Source organism: Cryptomeria japonica, chromosome 6, assembly GCF_030272615.1.
Source record: "Cryptomeria japonica chromosome 6, Sugi_1.0, whole genome shotgun sequence".
NCBI classification, from domain to species: domain Eukaryota; kingdom Viridiplantae; phylum Streptophyta; class Pinopsida; order Cupressales; family Cupressaceae; genus Cryptomeria; species Cryptomeria japonica.
Window position 1 is genome coordinate 126,009,192 of NC_081410.1, and position 12,353 is coordinate 126,021,544.

The window sequence follows — 12,353 nt, forward strand, 5'->3', positions numbered from 1 at the left end:
TGTTTTGATAGCTGAACATTTGATGTTGAATGTTATTTTCATGTTCAGTTTATTTACCTCTCTGGCAGAGCAGTGCCTCTTTAAACAGCTTGCTTTCAATTGATTGTTCTGTAGAAATGATGATGAGTTGGATCTTTCTATATGTCTTATTGAGCAAATGGGAAGGTAAGTTACGAAGAAAGGGTTTGATTATGGTCTATATGTTGGCAACAAGAAGACATAGGAGAAATGATCAAAATCTTAAACTTCTCTATTTAGACCTTGAAATATTTAAAGAAAGGCTAAAGTAAACATCCATTAAAACTTAGATACAAGAAAAAACCACCTTATCAATGTATATCAGAATAATATTTGTGCGCCAGTGAAAGTAAGTTAACTTGTACTAAAAAATACAAATAGAGATATGTATAAAACAATGAAGAAAATGAATTGTCTTTCCCAGGAAACTTAATGGATTGTGTTCTCAAAATGTGAGGAAATCATTACTGAAAATGACATCAGGAACCAGTCATAATAACGGTTAAAAGTATAACAACCATCCACATTTTTAGAGGTAAATTTGTTCTTGGTCCAAGTTCCAGCTATCAGAAAAGGAACCAGGAGCACAACTAATAATATAATCATGCAAGTGGTGCAACATAGCTTGCATTCTCAATCAGTATTCTATGGTTTAAGCAAATGCTTCTTATAAGGTATTTAAGATATAGCTACTCTTTCCAAATAAGAAGTGTGTGAAAGACAAACCTTTTCAGTTTAACTCTAGAATGGTCAAGGAATACTCTTACAATTAAACATGAATGAATCTTTTTTCTCAATTATTGGACTGCTATGTGCTTTGTGGTCCATTATATGAGAGGAAATTTAGCATAGCAGCATTATATGGAGCAAAATTGCCTTACAAATCAATGCACATAACATAATCTCCAAAAGTGATAGTGTTCCATACCTGGAGAAAATCTCTCCATCCAGTTGGTTCAATTTGACTTATTCGTGCTTTAATACGGCTTGCTTTTGCTTTTAAGCGTTCAATTTTTTCCTTTTGTACATGATTTAAATCTGATAGCCTCTGAAATTCTTTATACCATTCTGTACTTCTCAACCTTCTTTGAAAAGTATTTATAAGTTTCTTGCCTTCTCTGTAAGTCCTCTGTGCTTCAATAAATTCTTTTGGCATTATTATCTGTAAATCTCAGTAAACAAACAGACTGTCAGCACAAAACTACCCACGTGATATTTTTAAAGCATAATGGCAACTACAATTCAGTTAAATTTTTTTAATATAATCTGCTGTAAAGCATCATAACATATTGAAATGGACAGATTGAGCATTAGAAAGTTACACATATGGGCTTTAAATAGAAAACATTTCCTCTTCATGTATCCTAAAAAAAATTTCAAAACAATGTCCTTTCATTGATGCCTAACCAATAAAACCACCAAATTGAGTACAAAATTGTTAAGTTACCTAAATTATCTTCCTGGTTCATCAAGATAATTTTCTTAAAATATCATACCTCATCTTCAGCAGAAAGATTATGCAAAAGGGGCACATTTAAGCTCCATGACCATGTGTCAATTGCTCCTTCAGCACGCCATAAATCACCATATTGTGATTTTCCCACTTTTTCCCATGCAGTATTTACCTCCTCAAGTTTCTTCTTTAATATTTCTCTGGAAGGAGGGTCACCAGGAACGAGAGGAACATCAGGTAAGCCACTCTTATATATTGCTTTAATCCATTTTTCAGTAAAAAGGTACCATGTATTGTCTGAGCCTAATGCAACATAATAAGACACCACTAAGTCCTGTTCTTCCAAACCATTCAAATTGTCTGATACATCCATTTCATCACTTATTGCTTCGCCATATTGATCTATGTCATCATTGTTAGGATACCATTCCTCCATCTGCAGCAAAGATCAAGGTTATGAAATGAACATGAATGAGTAGTTTAAATAAGGTTAACTTAGAATGTCAAAATGATTGGTGCAGAAATAACAGGGAGGAGATAAACAACTATGGAATAAATGTTTATCCATATCCTTGAACTATGTCATAAAACATTTCATTTTAGCAAGTGATAAGTACATGAAGCAGATCAAAATTTAAATAGTACTTGTTTTTGTACAGAAAAGCAGACTTATAAATTTATGATGTTATGTCCAACAAGTAATTAAAAAAGGCCTTGTGGTTGTCAAGAGTAACAATATTGTTCTCATCTAATGGATTTTACCATGCACAAAGTACAAATTGATAACAATAGACACTTCAAAAGTTTGAAAATGTCAGGCTATACAGAAGTGCAAAGAGACTCCCAATGTGCTCTAATATTCTACTTTAAGGAACTCTGATGAGAGCATCATGACTCAAAACAATTACCCATTCTGAATACCTACACTTATAATATTTCATAAGTTATGTTTATCCATACAATCTGTCATTTGGAACAGGCTTATGGATTTTCTCTAGAAATTAGCACAACTGTTCAAAAAAGGACTGTTAAATAATGAATTATAATTTGTAAATTAAGATATCAAAAATATTTCTTGTAAATGGAAGATAGATATGCATAACTAAAGACTTCATTCACTCCACTGAATAAGAGCTGATGACTAGCCAATTCTTAGTCTTGAGATGAAGGAAAAAGAATGAAATTTATATCTGATCCAGGCATGAATGTAAAATGTAATGTTCTGTAAGTTTAGTCTAATTGTTTATATTGTTATGAGGTAATTGAAATCTGAATATGCCATTTACCTTACTTTCTAATCCAATATATGATGATGTGTTGATCTTGCCAACAAAAAGTGCTGGAACAGAGTGCTTTGTTTTATTTTTGTCATTGTATTGCAAGCAAATAAAATGAATCTGTTCTCCTGATGACTTCTCTAGTAAAGGCTTCAATGCTGATACTCTCACACGCTCCATCTGTTGGTGTGCCCTTAAACGTTCTAGCCTCATAGCCTGTAAAAGTTTCAGTTATTAATCAAATCCAAGCATGTCCAAATCCAGGTAAAGAACTTTTGTAGAATTAAAAAGTCTAAACAATATACAGTACTGAGCACCTTGGTTTGCCTCACAATAGGTGCCTCAACCTTCATACTACAAGATTTAAACCTCATGAGTTGAGTGCTGAACTAATAAATAACTATGCAATTTTTCCACCTTCTACTCAATATTTTTTCTATTTTTTCTAACTTCAGATTAATTAAAAGCCAAGAATTCATCTTACAACTTTACCATCTCAGGTAACAACAAGAGACTATAGCTGATAGTCACTGATATTACACTGTACCTATAGAGCACACATCACTTAAATGCTATATATTTACGATTAATGATCTTGATACTCAATGCATATATCCTATTTCCATGTTGTATATGAAGACAAATGTCAGATAACACATTGAATGAGGCATATCATTAAAAAAGAGTCAAGACATGATCTATTCATGTTTGTCTTCAATAATAATACAAAATAGTGATTACTGTACAGTTTTCAATAAGCAAGCACCTGGGAAGCTGGCAATCAAAGTAGAACTCCAAGCATGAAAGTTTATTCAACATATGTAGAATTATACTGCTTCAAAAATTCCTAGGAATCAACTCACACATCTTTCCATGCAATAGAAAAATCCACAATAGTCTCCAAGAATGAAGAGAATCTAAAGACCAGTTTAAGGGGCAGACATAAAAGATGGCTTGTGAGATCCATAATCTATGTCAATCTTACAATTTTTTATTTGGTGTGTCTAGAACTTACAATATTATGAACTCATAAGAAGAAAACATCAGTACAGATTAGCAACAAATTGATTGAATTTTAATCTGAAAACAGGGAATGGGTTCTGTTGATGTGTTTTTATGCACTATGCAACACAGAATAAAATACCAAAGACACTCTATCCTCTCTTGATCAAAATCTCCGCGGATGCTAAATTATGTGATCAACCGAGATGATTCCAAGGTTTCTATTGTCAGGCCTTGACGTGTAGATAGCTCAATGGTTGATGTGATTTTGCTGGAATCACAAGGAGACTTACGTTTTGTATGAACTCTTGTTTGAATGTTGCTGGAACATGAAGACTTACTTAATTTGGAAAACAAATAGCAAAAGGAATTAAGGGTTGAGAAAGCTAATCTAATCCTAAGAATGTAGGAACTAATTGTTGATGAGGTGTGACCCAACCAAGCTTTGTTTCGCCATCAAGGAACAATTACACAAAATTGGTGCAATCTCCTAAGGATAAACGAATGGTTTTCATATCACCAATGCACATCAACCACACGAACAATAATCATGAAGTAATAGAAGTTAAGCTTCCACACAAGTTCAGTTGACTACACACTGCAAGCAATCAACAAATTACAAGTAGAATGAACAATAGGTACACCATTCATCAACAATGATATCTTCCATTCATCTAACCAACTTTAAAGCAAATGAGAAATAGAGACCATGCAACATGTTGAATTAACATATAGAATTCACCACAACTTCAATGAAAGCAATATGTCTCTTACAACAAGATCTTAGCAACAGTCTTTGCCTTCTCCTCCTATTCTAACTTCTACTTTAAATTCTAAATCCTAATTGTTGTCTATTCTTCTACTATTATCTATTACTCTCCTATTAACCTTTACAAATGAGAGACTTGAGCCATTTATAGATAGCTCTTTACAATGAATGGCTCGGATGGACTCACAATTAATGGCCAAGATTACAAGGTGGAAACCCTAATTAGGGTTGGTTACAACAAACTCCTTTTCGGCCAATGAGAAAATTACATTTAGTGTAACATGTGTCACACATTGAATGTGAACCAATAGAAAATGAGGTTAGGTATCTCGAACTTTGTGCCTCCATGGGTGAGTCGGGTAGATTGCATCTGGACATGTTGACATGGAGCCCTCTGATTGGTCGGTGATGACAAGAATGCCACCTTGGTTTGCTTGTACTTGGTAGATCAACACAAAATGTTTGAGCAATATCTCTTGATGCTCAACATTATCCAACTTGCTTAATGCGATGATGATGGGAAGCATCTTCATGGTCATGTCAATCCTCTATCCTTGCTTGCTTATCTTGCCTTGATTGACCTATATTCGTGCTAGTTAACTTCTTGATGATGTTTGATCATGAATCCCCTTCACTTCGAAGTCCTTCACCTAAAGTACTAGTAATGATTCTTGGATTTCCAAAGGAAATTCAAGATTATAAACGTTTTCCTCTTCATGGGCAGGTCTTGATTTTATCCTCCCTAACTCTTTCATGATGTTGAGATCTTCGTCCTTTGCCTTGAGCAGTCCATTATGCTATACCTTGAGGTGTTGATCATTTGCAAATGTACTGCTGAGTTGTCTCACTAAATTTCTTGCTTTACTCATTCTGTTAAGCCTTTATCTTGAATTCCTTCCTGTCATGATGTTGTCATTGCAAAGCCTCTCCATGATATGAAGTCGCTCCTCTTTGAATCTTCTTCATGTTGCTGATGTAGCATTCCTCATATTACAATGTCTTAATTTCTTCATTGTCTTACCTTGACTCACGTGGTGAAATCCTTCCTTGAAGTGTTGTTCTGATCCTCCTACAATCAGACCTGCCCCTTTGATTTCTTCCTTAGTCGCCTGCAAAGCAAACAAGAGGCTATCAAACACATATAACGCATACTAACTTTACCTATCTTTCGTCTCTATGTGGTCTGATTTTGATTAGCAGATTGGGTTATGTGATGTTTCAGGTCTGATTAAGGTCTGATCCTGATCTGATTCCTTATCCTTGCTGGGTGCAAATGAGGTCAGAGTCTGCACAAAGTATGGCAGAATTTTCTTGTTCATTGGCACAGCTTGAAGGAGGGCACAGATTTGGTGGCTGATTGCACAACCTTGGAGCAGCTTTTGCCCCTTTATTTACACAATTCGGTGGCTTTTCATCCTGCACTTGCATAGCTCTCTTTTGTTTGGGCGGCTTTCATGCCTCCACTTGCACAACTTTTCTTGGTAGGTGGCTTTTACCTTGTCATTTGCACAAGTGGATTTGCTAAGGCGGCATTTTGGGTTTCAATTGCACAACCTTGGTTGGCAACAATTCACGATCCATTTGCACAACCTTTGGTTGGCGGGATTTTATCCTTCATTTGCACAAGGTTAGTGGCATTTTAGCCTTCAATTGCACAAATCTTTCTTGCTTGGGTGGCTTTCCAAGAGTCATTTGCACAGCTTATCATGCTAGGGCAGCATTTAGACCTTCATTTGCACAAATTCCATGCTAGGGTGGCATTTAGGCCTTCCTTTGCACAAGTTAGGTTGGCGGCATTTTGACCTTCATTTGCACAACTTCTTGCTTGAGCGCTTTTTTCACCTTCATTCGCACAACTTCTTGCTTGAGCACATTTTTCACCTTCATTCACACAACATCTTGCTTGAGCACATTTTTCACCTTCATTCGCACAAATTCGTTGCTCAAGGCAAGGTCCTTAGCTTCAGAAAAATCTTTACTTAGCCAAAAATATTCTTTGCACCCGAATTCTTCAATCTTGATCCCTTAGTAGCATTGCCTTAGATTATCTTGTGATCCTTGCCTCTCTAGCATGGGCACACTTTTAGGGTCCATTTGCACAAATTGCTCTTGGTGAGCAAGCTAGGATTAGGACCATGACTTGAGCAAAATTTTGACCTAGTCGAATTTTTATTCTTCAAACTTCAATGCATTCATTGCCTTCATTCTTTGCTATTTCAATGTATTTCATCATTGGAAGGCAATTTTGTAAGCCTAAGGTCACACTTCCTAGGGTGCAACATCTAGCCTAGTTTGCACAAAATGTCAAATGACATGCGCACCTAGACAATCTTGCCTATTAAGCTTTCAATGATCGTTGGGTTACTTGATCTCATCTAGACACACTGACCATGACAAACCCTGGTAATTAACCTCTTTCCTTGTAACTTGACAACTTCTTGCTTCCTAACAACATTGCAACTTTTCCACTTCAACATCTCCTAGCAACCTGACCTCAACTCCTCATCTTGGATTGACATGACCAACCCCACTCATTAGTAAAGGTTAACAACTAAGAGACTATTGCCAAGCAAAACATTAAACCAAAGCAGAAAGTGGGGGTCCTGTTGTGACGTAATCACACATCGCCCCATTGCAAATAGGGATCCCCTTGTTTTTGCTTTTTAGGGTAGTGTTTTGGCGCCTTGGGGTTTTGTATCCGATCTCTCACCTCTGCAAATGAGTCAAGCTTATAAAAAATTGGAGTCATCAAAATCAATAAGGAGATAGGATGGTCAAAAGAGTGTTATGATACTACATATGTGCTCAAACAAGTCAAAGGAGTAAAATCACAATTTTCCACGATCAATTCTAATTTCTGACTTCCTATTTTTAGGAAATTTTCTTTTTTTACTTTTTCTAAAAAAAGAAAGTTTTTTTTTTGCATTTTGGGGCCAATTCGGGAACCTGCTTTTTCAATCTACTTTTTTTGTAAAAAAAGAAAGTTATTTTTTGCCTTTTTCGGGATCATGGGTAGTTTCTAAGTCAGAAGAAATGTCGGGCTAGGAGAGTTTGTTGTCAAGAATTTTAATGGAAGATCACAAGAAAAAAGGCTAAGTGTGGAAGAATTTCTTGATTTAATCATGAGGTTTGTTTCACAAATGGAAGAAATTTCTTGTTTCCATGAAAAAAATCCACTCCAATCATGAAAGAATTCCAGATTCCTTGATGAGGTTCGCCTATGCAAACATGGAGAAATTCTATGGTTCCTAACCAAGTCCGCCCTCTCAAGGAAGAGATCCTTGCCCAAATGCCAATTCCACCCAGGGAAAGGAAGGAATTCATTGTGTCAACATGAAGTGCGCCTTGGGAACTATGGAAATTCCTTGACCTCACATGAAGTCCGTCCAGCCCTAGTGAAAATTCCTTGGTGGCATGTGAAGTCCGCCCTAGGAATGATGAGGAAATTCCTTGGATTCATAGCAAGTCCGCCTTGGCAACATGATGAATATTCCTAACCAAGTGCAAAGTCCGCTATGCAAAAGATGGAGAATCCATGAGTTGGTACCAAGTCCACCCAAGGAAAGGAAAGAATTCCTTGTGTTAGCAACAAGTCTGCCCTCCCCATGCTTGGAAAAATCCTTGTGCTATTACTAAGTCCGCCCTATGCTTAGCAAGGAATCCATAAACTAAGACAAAGTCCGCCCTTTACACATTGTGAAAATTCCAAACCAAGAGTAGAGTCCGCCTTGCAAAACATGGAGAATCCATGAGTTGGTATAAAGTTCGCCCAAGGAAGATGAGGAAAGTGATAAACAAAATAGAGATACTGAGAGTGGGGGGGAGGGTGAATCAGTATCTCAATAACCTTTTATGAACAAATACAATCAAATAAAAGAGTTTTAGCAAAAGACACACATAGAACACATGTTTTATCTTGTGGAAAACCCAACAGGGTGAAAACCCATGACATTGAAAACTTTCATTAAAACAAGTGGGCACCAACCCAAACACAATAGTTAGCTGCAACTAACTTAAAGAGCACCAACTCTGTGCAACAGAGGCACCAACCTCAACTTGAGCATCAACTCAATCAGAAACATTCTCATATTTTTAAAATTTACAAAAGTAAAACCCTGTTTTACACTCCATTGTATAAAACCCTTAAGAACTTCACACCTTCAGCAAGACTCGATACTGAAATTAGAATCCATTGTAAAATCAGAAATCAGCAGACTTCATTCTTGACCTGAACTTTCAATGATTTCAACACTTACAAATTGTAATCACATTCTTTAAAATTTGCCACCACTGAACTAGTTATACTTTTCTGTGTAAAGGCATCGCCATCTATCAATCGAACAGTAACAACTCTAGTTAAAACTGAAACTCCATAATTTTCAACTCATTACAAATCCATTCTGCCTGAAAAAATGCGCTCACTCAAAAGAACACCATCAAATCAAGATGTATATAATCGAAAGAAAAACTTCAGCACTGTGAAAGATGTATGCGCTACATATATCCAGAATGCTAAAAAACAACCACTCTCAATAATGATACACTTAAGCCCGATACAATTCATCAAAAAAAAGGTAGAAGAAAAAGAAATAGAATCCGCCAAAATTCCTTAGCATGCACTTGAGACAAATGAAAAACAGCTCAGAAGAAAAATAATCATCTCCGCTATCAGACTGAAAGAAAAACTTCTTTGTAATTACCAGCCACGTGAAACAACAACCAGCATCTCTGCAGAACTAATACCATCAAATCCTGAAAAGAAAGAGAAAGCCAGTTAAAAAAATGTAACAAAACATTTTTAATAAAAATGCCATCTGTCCCCTTCTAACTCCGAAAAAATTCTTTTCGATGGCATAAGGAATACAAAACGGTTTGTATTTCCACTTAAAAAAACTTCCAACTAGACATCAACCACTTATCAGAGATAAAAAAACTTCTGAATCGGTTTTAAAAAAGAACTGCCACAAATTAACCAACTCATCACATAAAATTTATATGTTCCACCAATAATATGATCATAGAGGTGCATCAACTGAAAGAAAAAGATTACAACTCCAAAGAGTTTGAACTGAATCCGTGTGTCGGGCAAAGAACAACCTGAGAACAATCTGAAAAAAAATTAACACACGGAACAACTAAGAAATAAATGTTGACACAATTCAAACAATGAGAGAGCTGATCTGAAAGCATAGACATCAATGACAATAAGTTTAATAGAAAGAAATTCGCCTAAGTGTTGAAGAGTTAAAGCAAAAATTTTGGCTAACTGTTGAGGAATTAAAGCAAAAAGATTAAAATCAAGAAGCAAGTCCACCCAAGGTGGAGGTGAGAAATTTGGCTAAGTGTGGTGGATTAAAACCTTCCTCAAATAAGAAGCAAATTCGCCTAAGAGGATAAGGAAAAATTTGTCTAAGTGTTGAGAGTTCAAAATCAAGATGAAGATTCGCCATAAGGAGAAGCTTCTAGAGGAAAGCAAGAAATTGCCTTTGAGATCATAAAGAAAAAAAAGAAAGGGTAGAGTTGTGACCTAATCACACATCACCCCATCCTAAATGGGAACCCCCTACGTTTTAGGCCCTCTCGGTCGTTTGGTTTTGGTTTTGAGGATTTTTTGGTGGCATTCACATCAGTCTATTTGCTTTGCAAGTGTTTGGGGGTCAATTGATTGAGTTTGCTTTTCGTTTGGGCAAACTTGGTTAAGTCTAGGGCTTGTTTTGGTTGTTTTAGGGATTCTGTCTTTAGTCCTGGATTTCAGGGGTTTCTGTTAGGGTTTTGGAAAAACTAAGCACGAAACAGGAATCAGGACCCTACAAGGAACCTCCCCGTTAAATTTGAGCGAAAACGGAACAACTTTCTAATTTTAGAATGTTCCTATCTTTTAGGGATTTTATTGCGTCTTGGAATGTCTTCATTTTGCCAAAAATCAAACTTACTATTTTTATTAAGTTTCTATTTATAGTAAGTCATCCTATGTCCTATTTTGGAGTCTAACACTAACATTTAGAAAAGTTTCTATTTTTTGGAAAGTTTGTTCTTGATAGGACCATTCAGGTAGGCAATGAAGATTGAACAATCACAATTATTTCTAAATCCGGAAAGCTAGAAATAGACATACTGGATCAAAAAATGGCTAAGTGTTGACATCCATCCCTAAAATGGAAAGTTAGAAAATCATTTAAGTCTGGAAAGTTCCCTTTTTGTTCATGAATGGCATCTTGAATTTGAAGGCATCCAAAGTTGATCAAGTTTGAAAGATAAAATTGCACCGAAATCCATGGCACAATGGATCTGGTGCCCATATAGGAGACAAGGCGCTAGAGTGGGGCATTCATGGAAAATCCAACTAACACCAAAATTCCTTCCACAATGCAAAATTGCGCCCATGAAGGGGATGGGGTGCCAAAATGAAGGGTCCCTAGAATTCGAAAGAGGGATAGCATTCTGTCTCCAACTCTAAATAGCGCCTTGGATAGAGGTTGGGCACAAAACTGAGGGTAACAAGGAAAACTTGGAAATGTGGAATTCCTCAACCAATGTAAAATGGCGCCCAAGGATTGATGCAAGGCACCAAAATCACAATCTCGGGGAGAATGGAAGGAGTTCCAAAAGTCCATGCTTAAGGTGAAATAGCGCCTTAGAAGAGAAGGTGGTGCCAAAGGCAAGGAGTCAAGGAAGATTGCAAAATGGAGAAGTTCCTTGCCAAGTGGAGAATGGTGCTCATGCATGGGGAAGCGCGCCAAACTTAGTGCACCTTGGAATTCATAGAAAACTTTAAAATTCCCCCCTCTATACAAAATAGCGCCCAACTAAGGATGAAGGCACCAAAACATTTGATCAAGGAAATTTGTAAAATGAAGAAATTCCTTCTCAAGTAGAAAATAGCGCCTAGGAAGGTATAAGGGCGCCAAAATGGATGCATCTTGGAATTCATAGAAAATCATGAATTCCTCCCTCAACGAAGAATTCCGCCCTAGGGAATAGAAGGGTGCCAAATAGAAGTATTCAAGGAAAAGATATCAAAATAGCTAAGCTTGGAAATGACGAATTCCACCATGAAGAGTGAATTCCACGCCTAAGTTGGAGAATTGAAAATTTGTCTAAGGCATGAAAATCCAAGGGTCAAGGAGGAATGAAAAGCATAAATCCCCTCGGGAAAAAATTTGAAAAATCTATTTTTAATCAGAATTCAGAATTTTTGGCAGATTTGGAATCGTGAGAGATTTCTCTCTCTACTGGACCCAAGTCCTAAATTTTAGGGAAATCCCTAAAAAATAGGTGATGGTGGAAAAGCATGGAAAATTCCCTCCGGAGTAGGAAAAGTCAAACTAAGATGATAAATCAAGTGAATCTTGAAGAATATTCCAATTTCCCTCCAAAATTTGAAAGAATGAAAAGTTGGTGAGTTGGCAGGGAATATTCTAAGTATGACGCATGACTTAGTGCATTAAGAAAAATTTCCGAATTTGAACTCAACAACAAGGAAGATTCCATGTGCATGGCAAGATAAATGGGAAAGTATGATGCATAATGAATGCAATTGCCAAAATTGATGCCTCCTAACTTAGCAGCACAATTGGAGAAATTCTATATAAGCATGGAGGCTCATTTCATTTCTCACGTGCAAGTTTCAAGAAAGAAGAGTTGGAGAAGAAGTAAAAGGTCATACTTTAAGAATTTTTCATCATTTTCAAGGAGATTTTCAGGATGGCAGAATCAAGCAAGGTGGCTACCATCACCAGGTAGGCGCTGATAAAAGCGGAGATGAAGGGCTTTCTTCCGGTTTCCCACATAAATTCTAGGTGGAAGGAGATCAGCGATACAAATTTGGGCACAT

At 36.6% G+C, this 12,353-nt stretch overlaps 1 protein-coding gene across 1 annotated transcript in view; it reads right to left on the minus strand.

Annotated features, from left to right (window-relative positions):
• The window catches only part of LOC131040442 (DExH-box ATP-dependent RNA helicase DExH15 chloroplastic), a 214,516-nt gene that overhangs the window by 79,783 nt on the left and 122,380 nt on the right, over positions 1–12,353 (minus strand). Inside the window, exons 9-11 of the mRNA XM_057973365.2 lie at positions 2,758–2,964; positions 1,515–1,907; positions 947–1,180 (exon numbers count right to left, since the gene is read on the minus strand). Of these exons, the coding sequence (XP_057829348.2) occupies positions 947–1,180; positions 1,515–1,907; positions 2,758–2,964 (834 nt within the window). The remainder of the gene's footprint in view (positions 1–946; positions 1,181–1,514; positions 1,908–2,757; positions 2,965–12,353) is intronic.